The sequence below is a fragment of the Mustela putorius genome, unplaced genomic scaffold (assembly GCF_011764305.1).
Source record: "Mustela putorius furo isolate JIRA1106 unplaced genomic scaffold, ASM1176430v1.1 tig00003834_pilon_pilon_pilon, whole genome shotgun sequence".
NCBI classification, from domain to species: Eukaryota; Metazoa; Chordata; class Mammalia; order Carnivora; family Mustelidae; genus Mustela; species Mustela putorius.
The window spans coordinates 68,716,521-68,731,892 of record NW_025421987.1 but is presented as its reverse complement, the minus strand read 5'-3'; the positions used below and the strand labels follow the sequence as shown (position 1 = coordinate 68,731,892).

At 33.4% G+C, this 15,372-nt stretch overlaps 1 protein-coding gene across 1 annotated transcript in view; it reads left to right on the top strand.

The window, feature by feature from the left end:
* The first annotated feature begins 421 nt into the window (after nucleotides 1-421).
* BCHE (butyrylcholinesterase) overlaps nucleotides 422-15,372 on the top strand; it is a 58,993-nt gene continuing 44,042 nt past the window's right edge. The window contains exons 1-2 of the mRNA XM_004774418.3: nucleotides 422-556; nucleotides 6,970-8,494. Of these exons, the coding sequence (XP_004774475.1) occupies nucleotides 442-556; nucleotides 6,970-8,494 (1,640 nt within the window). The 5' untranslated portion in view covers nucleotides 422-441. The remainder of the gene's footprint in view (nucleotides 557-6,969; nucleotides 8,495-15,372) is intronic.

Sequence of the window (15,372 nt, the reverse complement as noted above, 5' to 3'; positions counted from 1 at the left end):
TTCTCTTTTGCACTCCTTTATAACTACATGAAAGGCACAGGTTGAAGGTACAAAGAATTTCAGTACTAAATTTCTTTAGAACCATGTGTACGTCTTTAAATCTTAAAATGAACACCACCACCACCCCCCCGCAAATGTATATTCTATAAAAAAGGGGAAAGACCTTAAAAGTTCTGGTGGCATTTAAAAAGGAAAACACATGCATTCTCTGTTCAGTTTCAGCTTCTGTTAAAGAAGCTTCTGTATCGTTTTTTTTTTCTTCACTCTGAAATGAACGGCTGCAATCGTAAAGCGTGAATCTGGTAATACTTTTGTAAATGAATCACTATTGCATTCATACCATTAGCCTCTGAACAGATGTCAGAAAGTAAAGATTGGCTGCCTCTAGATCAAGTTGCTGCTGCCAACTCTCGCGAGCTTTGTCAGTAACAGTTGATTGTAATGTCAGTGCAGTCCAATTTACAGGCTGGAGCAGCAGCTGCATACTGCTTTTCCCTGAAGTATTACATGATTTCCACTCCTTGCAAACTTTATCATCTTTGTTGCAGTGAGTCAGGTAAGCTGCTCTGAATTTACATGTTCCTGTAGAGATGCAACTTACTGTGAAGCTCATTCTGTAAGGAGGATTGTTATCCCTTCACTTGTTTGCTGTGCCCCTTTGGTGCTCTGTGGAAAACCGTTATTGCAAATGGGACAGATGAAGCAAGCAAGCAGACACATGCATAAGATCTGCCTATTATTCAGGGAACGCAAACTGAGCCCATTTTAACTGCTGAGGAAATAATTAATTTATTCAACTGTGTAAAGGACTGTAGCACTTGTGGAATCACTGTGGTATATGTTCCTAGTTTGCTCCCTAAGGGAAAACATTTTTATGCTGTATTTTACCCTTAAATGCACGATTCAGTGAATCTCTTTCTCTTCTGAAAAGAGTAACAAAAGTGGTCTTTGACTAGTCTTAGTTTATTTTCTTTTTTCTTTGTTTGTTTTTTGTTTTTTAAGTGAAATGAAATGAATAGTTCTCTTATTGTCTGGTTTGACAGGGTACTTTTCTTAATCAACATTTTGTCATCTGAAACTATCAACTGGCAAAGAATAAAGTCAAAGTTTTTTTTTTTTTTTTTATCTAAAGGAAAATTATGTTTCCTAACTTGATTTACAAACTTTACCCCCTTGGTTCTAATTGTCCTTTTTTTTTTATTAGTGCATTTAAATTGTAGCAAAATTTTGCAAATTTGCTATTATTTCTACTATTATAGAAACAATGAGCAAATACAGATTTTTTAGTCTTGTAAATCTACCTTTACTTTGATGGTATCAGTTCTTGTTTAATCAGAGAATTAAACATTGAGTATAAAATGCATGAATGATTAAAAGTAAACTGAAATGCAGAATTATTTCATTGTTTATGATTTCTATTTATAATTTATTTTTTATTTCAAAAGTAGATCTTCCAAATTTTTATGAACATATTACATAATAATAGACTCAACTAGGAGTTACTAGTCTGTATAATGGCTTGCATAATCTAAACTATCTCATACTTATGATAAGTATGATATTTCATTTATGTAAATAGTTACGTGTTTAAGGATGAGCGTGTGTTTTTAAAGAGTTGCTTTATACTTTAAATGAAAATCTTTAGACTTCTCTGTGAATTTGAAATAACGTCACCTTTGAATGACAAATAAAATTGCTCATTGGATTTGTTAAGTTGTTTTGTTTTCCTGATTTGTTGTTGTTTTATTGTTGTTTACTTTTAATGTCCTGCCTCTTTAACTGTAAGAAAATATTTGAGATCTATTCCACATCTATGCCAGTTTTTAAAATATGAGTTAATAATATCTTTACAAGTCACATCTTGCTTATCAATTTAGTTTCTACTTTGAGTCATTTTTTGACAACAATTATTAATAACATATTTAAATTTTATGTTGTATTCATATTAATGCTGTATGACAAAAATCTGCTTATTCTTATAAAAACTGAAGGATGTTAGAGAATTATAATTGAATAGATGTCAACCTAACACCAGATTCAACTTTCAAAGAAGATCCAAGATATCTCTCTAATATTAAACATTTGAATTATTTGCCTAATGAAAAGTTTGTGAATGTTCTTCCTGATTAAGGACAGATAGGGATCTTAGGTTTCTCATACCTAATATAGTGTCTTCTCTCTGTATGCGTTCTTTTAGTGACTAGTGGGTATCTGAGGGATCCCTGTGGTATAGTCTATTTATAAACAGACTTCCTTAATTCCCCACTTCAGATAGCCTTCAAAAAAACAAGCTTTTTAGGTTTGGTATAAAGGCTTAATTGTTTAATTTGACCAAATACATTTCAGAGGCGCTTATTCTAGATCACATTATCTAGATGGCTTTTGTCCCACTATTTTATGAAGGTTTGTTTTTATATAGAAATACATATTATAACTTTTTTAAAAAACAGGAAAATTACACTCAGAGAAAATTGTTACCATTTTTAAGAAGTCCTTGGGTGGCCAGTCGTTTTGAAAATGTGGCTGATAATCAACCATGGCAAATATATGGCAAGTTAAATAGCTCTTTCTTCCAATCATTTCATTATAGCCATGTCTTACGGCACAACATATATTTCTTAAAATTGATACTACTTTCAAAATTAAATCAACAATGAAAAAAGTAATTTTTTGCCTTTTTTATTTTCAATGCTATATTGTTAAAAGTTTGAAATATTTCCCAAAAATCACCAGGAGATTTTGATATCCCAGACCACTTGATAACTTTGGAATACTATACTCTTCATTATCTTTCAGGTATTTCCTTCTTCCCATGCTCATCATTCACTTTCTCTTGCATTTCCAAACAAAGACTCTTTGCCTTTCTTTCAGAAACTGTAGCGTAAGTTAAGTGATCTATTTCAGATACTCGGTGATAGTTTGTATGAAAATTTTCCCATTCTTTATCATGTATTATGTATTCTCAGAGTTTAAATTGTTTATCAAATGTGACATCAACCAACTTGCACCAAAATTTATTGAAAAAAAAGAAGTTTTATTTAATGTTTTAATTATTAGTAAAGATTTAGATATATAGACTAATCACATTTTCTTAGTGATTCATCTTTTGATTATTTAATACTGTGGTAACATATACAAAAAATACAGAGCAACCTGTTAGAATAGAGAATACCAGATTATGAAAAGAACAACATAATGCTTATTTCAATCAGTACTACAGCTAACTATAAAAATATTACCCTACACTAATAATGTGTATGTGAGCATATACATACTTTCATATTAAAGTCTAGACTTTATAGTATGGTGTATTAATGCTCCACTAGGTAACATGATGGTGAGCTGGAATTATAATACCATTCTTTCAGTGAATATATGATTACCATGATACTCTTTAAATGTTATTAATTACATTATTTGTGAGGTGAGGACTCATAGATCGTAGCTGAGAAAGCAAGATTATTATTCACATTAATCATACTATACAACATCATCTATTCAGCACAAATATAAATAAAAACATACAAGAAAATCAAGCTAGGCGACATATGAATGAGATTATAGACTTTTAGGTCTTATAGTAGATATGTTTTAAAATATTCAAGGAAAATTGTTACATTTATTAAATACATACAAAACCAAAATGTTTTGGTAGTATTATACTTGCTGTGCAATAAAATTATTAAACCGTGCAACAAACATTTGAAAATTAACAGAGACCAGAAGTTATTAACATAGGTGTTTGTTTTATAAAGGTAAAATGATATTTATATAAAACCCCAAATACACACACACAAAAACAGATGATCTTTACTTTAGATTCAGAAGAACATTGCTTGAATTGGGCCACAGGGAGAAATGAATACAACCAGAGATGCTGCAATTAATCTGTTGAAATGCAGCTTAGAAAAAACCCGCTTTGTGTTTTAATTCCTATTTTCTTTCCAAAGCAGGTTTTTAAAAAGAAACAAAAAAAAATCCATTGTAGCACTTTGTTCTCCAAATGTCACCTCCATCTATTTGAAAGGGCTTGGAAATTATCAGAAGGAAAAAAAAATAAGACTATGATAGCTATGCCTCTAAAACTCCTAAATTGTCAGAAATACAAAATTTCATTAATAAGTGTTAAGTCTATAAGAACTTTTACATTATTGTTATATTATCATGGAATTATGATATGATATGATTATATTATATCATAATCAGAATAATATAATAAATATTATATTATAAATATTATATTGTATCATATCATAATAGTATAGAAATCATAAATAACATGATAGTATAGAATAGTATTAAAATATTATATAGCTCAATAATATATTTAATAGTCTTAACACAGATTCAATTGTATCAAAACTGATAACATAAAATAATGTCATGATTTTATTTATTAAAATCTTATTATTTTTATACTTATTATATATAGACATATATATGTGTGTATACACACACACATATAAATACATATATGGACATTGATAGAATTAGATGTATATATATATAGATATGTAGATATAGAAATACCCATAAATACACTAAACAAAATACTGTACAACTGATCAGGTTATCCAGATCTTTTGGGGGGACTCAAAAAATACTTGTTGATCAATAACTGTACTATTAGCAGCGGTGAATGAGGTTGATTTAAAATGTGAGAATCCTAACCCTGAAAGTGTTTTCAGAATAATACTTTATTCTCTCTACCTTCTGAGACAATCTAAATTAAAAAAAAAACAAAAAACACTAATACAAATTCTCAATGCTCACAGCACTAGCTTCTTAGGCACCTTAGACACATAGACTGTATTTAAAATTACAGTATCAAAAAATAATACAGAAAAAAATTTTGTACATTTATGGACCTTTGTTATTATTGTGTGCATGAAAATCAGTATTTGTATTTGACTGTTTTAATCAGGTTTTCTTTCAGTTATACAAAGATGTTATTTCTTTTAAATGATATGGGCATTTCATTTTTGTGTTCCTCTTTGTCATGTAAAGTTTCATAATCTGATTTTTAGGTTTTATTAATTTTAAAGAAATTCTGGTGTGCAATATGAATTTTTTTAAAGATAGATTTATTTATTTGAGGAAGAGAGAGCATGCAGAGCACGAGTGGGGGGCAGGAGTAGAAGAAGGGGGAGGGAGAGAAGCAGACTCCCTACTGAGCTTAGAGCCCTATGCAGCTAGATCTCATGACCCATGAGATCATGACCTGAGCTGAAACCAACTCACTGAGCCACCCAGGTGCTCCACATTATGAATTTTTTTTTAATTTTTTTATTTTTTATAAACATATATTTTTATCCCCAGGGGTACAGGTCTGTGAATCACCAGGTTTACACACTTCACACACTTTTGCACTCACCAAAGCACATACCCTCCCCAGTTCCATAATCCCACCCCCTTCTCCCAACCTCCCTCCCCCCAGCAACCCTCAGTTTGTTTTGTGAGATTAAGAGACACTTATGGTTTGTCTCCCTCCCAATCCCATCTTGTTTCATTGATTCTTCTTCTACCCACTTAAGCCCCCATGTTGCATCACCACTTCCTCATATCAGGGAGATCATATGATAGTTGTCTTTCTCCGTTTGACTTATTTCGCTAAGCATGATACGCTCTAGTTCCATCCATGTTGTCGCAAATGGCAAGATTTCATTTCTTTTGATGGCTGCATAGTATTCCATTGTGTATATATACCACATCTTCTTGATCCATTCATCTGTTGATGGACATCTTGGGAGAGCTGGAGTAGCCTAGAGGTTAAATGCACAGAGGGTGGAACCAAGCTCCACATTATGAATTTTTAACAAAATTTTGATTTCCATAAGCAATCTTTTCATGTCATCAATAAATATTATTTAATAAAATGTCAAATGGTTTTGATTTCGTAAGGCTCAAAGATTCCTTTTTCTTCTTCTTCTCTTTCCAGTAATTCCTCAGCATTAGTCCTCTTAATCTCACTTATTTTGTCCACTATAAAAATGCAAGTAATCTGACCATGTTAACACATGTAACCTCACCAGTTGCATATAATTTGATCAATTAACAAATAACAGATGTGCATTGAGTAATCCCTGCATGTAAAATTCTTTTGAAGTATCTGCTCAAACATTGTATTATCAGCTGCTGGTTCTCCCATTAACATTGTAGTTCAGCTAGAGAAGGCTTTCTTCATTACTCACTTTCAGGGAAATTGTCTGGTATATATCCACAGTTCTCTCTCCCAGTTTTTCCCATAGTTCTTTACAGTGGCAGCAGATTTGTTACTATTCACAATTTTTAAAATCGATGACAACAGTTGTATTTTTGTTACTTAATATTCAATTAATAGATTGTCCAAATTCTCTTCTGGATTGTGTAGAGGAAGAAACCAGGAGGCAAAAAGAACCACAGGAGGGACTATGGAAAAAGAAAATGCTACTAACAGAAGTCTAAGGACCTTTAAAGGTTCTCAATCTACTTCACAGTCTGTCAAGAGTCAGCTGACCATGAATAGAACTGTACATATTTCAGAGAACACATGAGCTTATATTTTCTCCTCTAACTGAAGTAGAAATGATATCTTCATGAGTTGACTACCACTTAATGCCACTTTTGGTGGGTCTGTGTATGATTAAAAAAGTATATATACCCGGGACAAATTTCCTCCTTAAAATACTAAATCTTCCTTACAGAAACTTGATAATGAATCTTCCCAAAGTGAAATAATTTGTAATTTCCATTCCACTTATTCCTGTTCTAAATTGAAAACTGAAATATCCCCAAGCATTTTCTATGTGTGTGTGTGTGTGTGTGTGTGTGTGTGTTTGTTTAACAAAATCTTTATAGTAGTAGCAGATTTATTAGTTTTCATAATTGGCAGGATTAATAAGAACTACTGTATTTCAGTTAATTATCATAAATAAAATATAATACTTGATGCATGAAGCTTTTAAAACTTTCTAATTACCTCTCTTTCAGAAATCAAAATGCAGAGCAAGCGTACAATCATAAGCATCCGATTTCTCTTGCGGTTTCTTCTGTTCTGGGTGCTTATTGGGAAGTCACACACAGAAGAAGACATCATAATTACCACCAAGAATGGAAAAGTCAGAGGGATCAACTTGCCGGTGTTAGGTGGCACGGTAACAGCCTTTCTTGGAATTCCCTATGCACAGCCACCTCTTGGTAGACTTCGATTCAAAAAGCCACAGTTCTTGACCAAGTGGTCCGATACTTGGAATGCCACAAAGTATGCAAATTCTTGCTATCAGAACACTGATCAGAGTTTCCCAGGTTTCCCTGGATCAGAGATGTGGAACCCAAACACGGATCTCAGTGAAGACTGTTTATATCTGAATGTGTGGGTTCCAACACCTAAACCGAAAAATACGACTGTAATGATCTGGATCTATGGTGGTGGTTTTCAAACCGGAACATCATCTTTGCCTGTTTATGATGGCAAATTTCTAGCTTGGGTTGAAAGAGTTATTGTAGTTTCAATGAACTATAGGGTGGGTGCCCTAGGATTCTTAGCTTTGCCAGGAAATCCCGAGGTACCAGGGAACATGGGCTTGTTTGATCAACAGTTGGCACTTCAGTGGGTCCAAAAAAATATAGCAGCCTTTGGTGGAAATCCTAAAAGTGTAACTCTCTTTGGAGAAAGTGCAGGAGCAGGTTCAGTTAGCCTTCATTTACTTTCTCCTAGAAGTCAGCCATTGTTTACCAGAGCCATTCTGCAAAGTGGATCCTCTAATGCCCCTTGGGCAGTGATGTCTCCTGATGAAGCCAGGAACAGAACGTTGACGTTAGCAAAATATATTGGTTGCTCTAAAGAAAATGAGACAGAGATAATCAAATGCCTTAGAAACAAAGATCCCCAGGAAGTTCTACTGAATGAAGTCTTGGTTGTCCCCTCTGATCCACTTTTGTCTGTAAACTTTGGTCCAATTGTGGATGGTGATTTTCTCACTGACATGCCAGATACACTACTCCAACTTGGACAGTTCAAAAAAGCACAGATCTTGGTGGGTGTTAATAAAAATGAAGGGACAGCTTTTTTAGTATATGGTGCTCCAGGTTTCAGCAAAGATAACAACAGTATCATAACTAGAAAAGACTTTCAAGAAGGTTTAAAGATGTATTTTCCAGGAGTGAGTGAATTTGGAAGGGAATCAATCCTTTTTTATTATGTGGACTTGTTAGATGATCAGAGAGCTGAAAAATACCGTGACGCATTGGATGATGTTCTTGGGGATTATAATATCATATGCCCTGCCTTGGAGTTCACCAAAAAGTTATCAGAATTGGGAAATAATGCCTTTTTCTACTATTTTGAACACCGATCCTCCCAACTTCCTTGGCCAGAATGGATGGGAGTGATGCATGGTTACGAAATTGAATTTGTCTTTGGTTTACCACTGGAAAGAAGAGCTAATTACACAAAAGCTGAGGAAATTTTAAGTAGATCCATAATGAAACACTGGGCAAATTTTGCAAAATATGGGTAAGTGCTGATTTTTGTGATTGTTCTTGTTTGATTTTATTTGGTTTTTGCTTAGCTTTGCTTGTTGTCTGGTATAGGTGTCATTAAAGGCACATAAATGTTTTAATTATTTACTCTTTTTGGACCATAAACTACTTTTGGTTTTTATAATTTTTATAATTTTGGTTTTTATAATATACTTTTATAATTTTATTCTATTAAATAATATTAATAATATTATTATATTATATAATGAATTTCAATTTCTTACATCAGGATGGTTAAAAGAAATCACGAAGAACTTTTATAAAAAATATTTTCTGATTTCATTTCTAAAATACTGCAAAGGACTGTAGTAATATTAGCCAAAGTTTATATGCAAATAGATGTTAACTTTGAAAGCTAAAGTTATAGTGACCATACTTTTTAACCTCAAAGTCTATAGTGTTTCAAGGTTTAGGGAAGTGTAGGAATGTATCTTCTCCTCATACTCATAAGCAAAGGTAGTGGTAATTGCTAGGTGGAAAAACACATTGCCATTCAGGAAAATCAAAGGGCAAAACAGTGTTGGGGTTGGCCCTCAGATTACTTCAAATACAAACGCAGAATTTGGCATTTTATCAATTTTTTCCCTAATAGGTTTATTCAGAGCTTTCAGGTGACCTGTGTTGGACAGGAGCAGCTACAAGGGTCTTCAGGTTTAGCTAAACTGCTTTTGGCTTGAGCAATCATATAGCTGACATTAGCTAGTGAGAAACATGATAGAAGAACATATTTTTTCCTTATATGTTATAAATATTCTGATATTATGTCCCCAAGAGTCAGAAAAAAATAATCTGTTCAAATATATTTTCTTATTTGTGTCTCTTAAATATACAAATGGATGTGCATAGAAAATAAGGGTTTTTTTGTAACCCCCAAAAGAATTTTATACATTGGGATAATTCGTATCAAAGAGAAAAACCAAAGAAATAGAAATTTGAGCATCTATTTTTAAAATACTGTGAGTACTTGCAGAAACTCACAAATTAATAGATGCATTAATCCAATCTGTCATATTATCTTTTATAATTGGGGAGAATGTTGATAGTGATGCTATTGCGTTCTAGTTTTCTCTTCCAACCTCCATCTGAAATTCATTATTTCATGTCACTAAATATATCTTCTACAAAGTTCTTATATGGTATAATTCTTCTCAAAAATTTCTAATGCTATCCATTGTGTCTAAAGCAAAAATTCTTCATTCTGTCATTAAAAGACATCTATAATCTTACTGGAACCCATAATCTCCAACAATACCTGGTTTCTTGGTGGGCCAGTTATCTCATGAATGCCAAAGATTTCAAGCTTAATATATCTTCTAGTCTTGTTCTTGTTCTGCACCCTGTTTAGAACAGCTACCCCTCTCCTTTTTAATAACATGAGTCCTACTCTTTTTTTAAGGTCCTGAGCACCCAGAAGTTTCACCTAGTGTATCTTTAATTCTTAGAGTTGCAATTGCTTCAGACCTCTTTTTCACTCTCAACAGAAGTTACTGACCATAACTTGTCTTGGTGAGCTTTTTCATTGTATGCTGAGCTTCCCAAACTAGGCTGAACTAGCTTCTGAAAAGAGAAACTGATTTTACTGGAAACTCATTAAGGTACTGGGTGGGTATGTGACATATTTATCAAATATTTGGTTGTCAAACCATTGAACAAAAACAGGTTAAGGCTAGAATGAGTAAAAAACATACATATGTTTAAGACACGTGGGCTATTAATTGTAGTTGTGCAATATCTTATGACTTCTCCACGTCATTTTCTGCTGAAGAGGGATCATCATTTCTAGAGAAGCATTAGAGTTATTTCTGTCTCATTCTGTTCTCGCCCTAAAGACTATATCCATATTAAATCATTTTATTATGTTTTAAATTCTTTCTTACAATTCTAGAAAGTATTTAAGGAGATATTTTTCTTAAAATTATTGATGCCTGTAATTTTTAAAGAACTTTATTTTGCATGTTGAAATCATCAAGGAATTTACACTTTCTTATGTCACAATGGAGAATACTGAGAATCAGATGTCATGAATATCTTGACACACAGCAACAGTTCAAAGAGAGAATCTCCGATGCTCAATGGAATAGATTGTTGAATTCTAATCTACTTCCATGATTAGCATAATATCATGGGAGTATGTGAAGGTTTACACATTTTAGTTATAATGATAAATTCATTCAATGAGATTATAAATCATAAAGATTAAAGTAAACTTTTTGAAGTAGTTTGGCTATCACAAAATGTCATTTTCATTGAGGAGTTTCTTTACAGTCCATATTTGCACAGTGAAACAGAAATAATAATACTTCGTATGTGTTGAGGGTTCACTTATTGGCAAACACAATGTTAATCACCTGGTATACATTATCTTCCTTTAAAGTATACCTAGGAATAAATATAGAAACTTAGAATGGTTAAGAAAACTCCAATAGAAAAAAAGTTGGTAAATGTACAGTTTGTAAATCCATCCCCATTTATCTGACTACAAAAGTGACCACAAAAGTTCTAGTTCTGTGGTTTTCAATGCAGGGAGATTAATCTCCTGACACCTCCTCACCTTCCCACTTCTAGAAACATTCAGTAATGTCTAGATCTGTGTTTGAGTGCCATATCTGGGAAGGGGAGTTGCTACTAAGGAGCCCAAGCATGTTGCTACACTTCCTGCAAAGCACAGAATAGCCTTTACAACAAAGAACTATTCATTGCAAATGTTAGTTATCCCAAGATGGAGAAACTGCCCATTCCTATTTCTTCATATCCCAAAAATAACACATGAAGAAAGTAAAAAAGTAGAACTAGGAGCAGTAATAATTATTCAGAAAAACGAGTTTTCAAGTTCATGGTTCATTAAGTGCTTTAACAAATTCTCCTTCTTAAATAATGTCTAGTATAAATTATATTTTTGATATAATCAAATTCAAAATAAGGGGTGCCCAGGTGGCTCAGCTGGTTGAGTGTCTGACTCTTGGTCTTAGCTCAGGTCTTGACCTCAGGGTCATTAATTCAAGTCCCTTGTTGGGCTCCATGCTGGGTCGGCCTGGAGCCTACCTTAAAAAAAATTAAATTCAAAATAATTTTGGTGATTTTTTTATTTTGCCAATGGGTCATTTAGTAGACTTGTTATTTAACTCCCAAGTATTTGGATAATTTCTAGATATTTTGTTATTGATTTCTAGGTTAATTCCATTCTAATAATAGACAATACTCTGTAAGATCTTCCCCTTTGAAATATATTTAAAAAAAAATGCTTTATGACCCTTACAATCTGGATGGGTGATTAGTTTATGTGCTCTTCCATTACTTGGTATGGTGTGTTCTGTAAATCAGTTAGTTCACAGTTGCTCAGGTCTTCTTATATTCTCCCTAATATTTTTGCCTATTTGTTTCAAATACGAAGAGGTATTCACATCTTCAGCTGTCATTGTGGTGTTACTCATTTCCCCATTTAGCTCTGCTATTTTAAATCTATGTTATTAATTTTAAATTAAATGTTATTAGTATTTTAAATCTATGTTATTAAATATGTTATTTTAAATCTATGTTATTTTAAATCTATGTTATTAATTTCTGTGCATATTTAGGATTACGTAGTCCTGATTAATTGATCATTCTGTCATCACAAAGTGTTTCTTTTCATCCCAAAGTTGGCTTTGTCTAATATCAAGATAAATATGTCAATTTTTCTATACTTGTGTTTCACATTTTGTTCTATCTTTTTATCCCACTTGTGTTTCTAAAGAAATCTTCCTTAAGTTGAGGTAGTATGATTAACTCATTTGACATTTAATGTGTTTATCAATATGGTTTTAAGTATATCATCTTCCTTTTCTTAAGTTCATTCTTCCTGTTGTTCCTTTGCAGCTTTTTTTTTTTTTGCATTAATTGAAAGTCTTTTTTATTCCATTTGATTTTTATATAGACATCTTAATTTGCCTTTAATATTTTTTCTCATGCTTGCTTTAGGGCTAGCAATTATTTCTTTAATTTGTGAAAGTCAACTTGCGTTAAACTGAAACATTCTGCATTTTGTAACTGACATTTCCCACTTTCTTCACAATTCACATTTCCCATTTCTACATCACCCTAACTACTTCACAAACGTCAGAAACTAACATTATTTCATGTATTCTCAGTGTTCCTCACCTTGCTGTTATGTTTAGGCAATGCATAATATAAAATCTCTCTTAAAACATTATTTGCTTCAAACCACCAGTTATATTTAGGCAAATTTATAAAAGAAAAGGAAAAATAGTCTTTCATATTTACCCACAGAATTGCCATTTCTAATGTTCTTTATTCTTACCTGTGGATTCTAGTTTTCATCTGGTATCATTCCCTTCACGCTGAGGAACATTCTTAAGGATTTTTCATTGTGTAGGTTGACTAGCTACAAATTCATTAGCTTTCTTTTATCTGAAAATGCCTTTATTTTACCTCCACTGAAGGATATTTTTTAAGAATATAGAGTACTGGGATGCCTGGGTGGCTCAGTGGGTTAAAGCCTCTGCCTTGGCTCAGGCCCTGATCTCAGAGTCCTGGGATCGATTCCCACATCAGACTCTGCTCAGCAGGGAGCCTGCTTCCTCCTATCTCTCTGCCTGCCTCTCTGCCTACTTGTGATCTCTGTCTGTCAAATAAATAAATAAAATCTTTAAGAAAAAAAAAAAAAGAATATAGAGTATTGAGCTGATTTTAGCCTGCTTCCTCCTATCTCTCTGCTGGCCTCTCTGCCTACTTGTGATCTCTGTCTGTCAAATAAATAAATAAAATCTTTAAGAAAAAAAAAAAAGAATATAGGGTATTGGCTGATTTTTTTTCTTTTCCATTATCTTCTTGTATCTTTAGTGTTGAAGTGAAGTGAGATTTTATTCATATGATTTTCCCCCTCTATGCAATTTTTTTTTTTTTCCCATGCCTCTGGATCGATTTTTTTTTTTTTTAAAACATTTTTTTTAAAGATTTTATTTATTTATTTGACAGAGCTCACAAGTAGGCAGAGAGGCAGGCAGAGAGAGGGAGGAGGAAGCAAACTCCATGCTGAGCAGAGAGCCCCAGGTGGGACTCAATCCCAGGACCCTGAGATCATGACCTGAGGCAAAGGCAGAGGCTTTAACCCACTGAGCCACTCAGGCGCCCCCTCTGGGTTGATTTTAAAATTTTGTCTTTATCTTGGATTGTCAATAGTTCGTCCATGATGTTTCCCAGTATAACCTTTTTTAGGGGCGGGGTGTCTGGAGTTCACCAAGACTCTTCTTGTTGATTTTAATACCACATTTGTAGTATTTTGTGTCAGCATTTCATCAAATATTCTTTCTGCCTCCTTCTCATTCTCATCTCCTTTAAGACTCCAACTATACATGTACTAGGTAGTTTAATATTTCACAGGTCACTAAATTTCTATTCCCTTTTCTTCAGTTTTGCTTCTGTTATTCAAATTAAGTATTTTTTATTGATTTCTCCACAAGCTCACTGACCATTTCAACCTTCTCCAGTTTGTAGCTGAACCCATCCCATGAGTTTTTTATTTTGTTTTAGTTTTCAGGTAAAAATTTCCTTTTTAAAAAACAATTTCATTTCTTTGAGAAGAGTCCCTCCCTGTCTCCTATTTAAAAATATATTGTTTTTTAAGTTCTTGAACTTATTTAAAACAGTTTTAAGGTTTTGTTTGCTCAGCCAATATCTGGTTCATGGGTTCAGTTTCTATTTTTCTCTTTCTTTGCATGCTTAATAATTTTCAACTTTATAGTGGACTTCATGGATTATATGCAGCAAAAACTATATTATTTTATCCCTCTCAGAAGAAGTATGCTTGCACTGAAGAATGTTTTCCTTTTTTACCAGGTGATTCGATTAAAAGTTGTGTATACACTGAAGTTTGTTTCAAATGTGTAATAGGCATGGTTTTATATTATGTTGGAGTGGATCCAGGGGAGGTCCAAGATATTTTATAGATCCTCCAACTTGGTAGGAATTAAATTCAAAAGTCAGGCTTAAAAGTCTGTCTTTACTTAGGGTGTTAGAGGTACTTGGTTTCAGGATCTGTTAGGATGGGGTAGACTAGGTCTCCCTGTACTCCTTACTTGTAAGGTTTACTTTGCCTCCAGCTAAGTATTAAAGAGGTACTAATGTGATGTACATGAAGTGTTGACAACATTTCGATAGCTATTCACTCTCCAACTTTTCCCCTCTCTCTTCTGCTCTCAGCCCCGCTGCTGCTTCTCTCTCTTCTGCCTCTTAGACTCTCACCCTGTACATAATCAGCCCAGGCCTCAGCCAAAAATCTGCAGGAAATCCCTGCAGAGAATTTTAGCCTCACTCCTTCCTTCTTGGAGTCGGCCTCCACAGATTGCAGATTCTGTATCCAGGAACTCTTATTTCTGTCCCTTGACCTCAGTGAAGCTACTCAACTGTTTCGTCTCACGCATGCTGCATCTTGGACAAGAAATTCTCATGTAAGTAACTGCAGTAAGCACAGGGTTACATTGGAGTTCCCTGCATTCAAAGAACACAGACTTGCGCTGCCAGTTATCTGGTTCCTCAAACTCACTGCCCTGTTTTTGTTTTTGTTTTTGTCCAGTATTATAATTGTTTATGGTGAGAAGGTTAAGCTAGTTTAGATCACTCCATCGTGGATAAACACAGAAGTCCAAACTTCCCCCATTTGTATTTTAAAGGAACCTTAACCTTTGTATTTCTCATTGGTTACATGAAACTCTTTTTTTTGCAGTTACTTTAGAATATCTTATCAATTTTCAAGACAATAAAAGTCTTTTTAGTTTGACTTCTTGGCAAAAATGAGAAAACATTATTCTGTGATAGCACTAAAGTGTATTCAGATATGGTATCTCTATTGTAGTG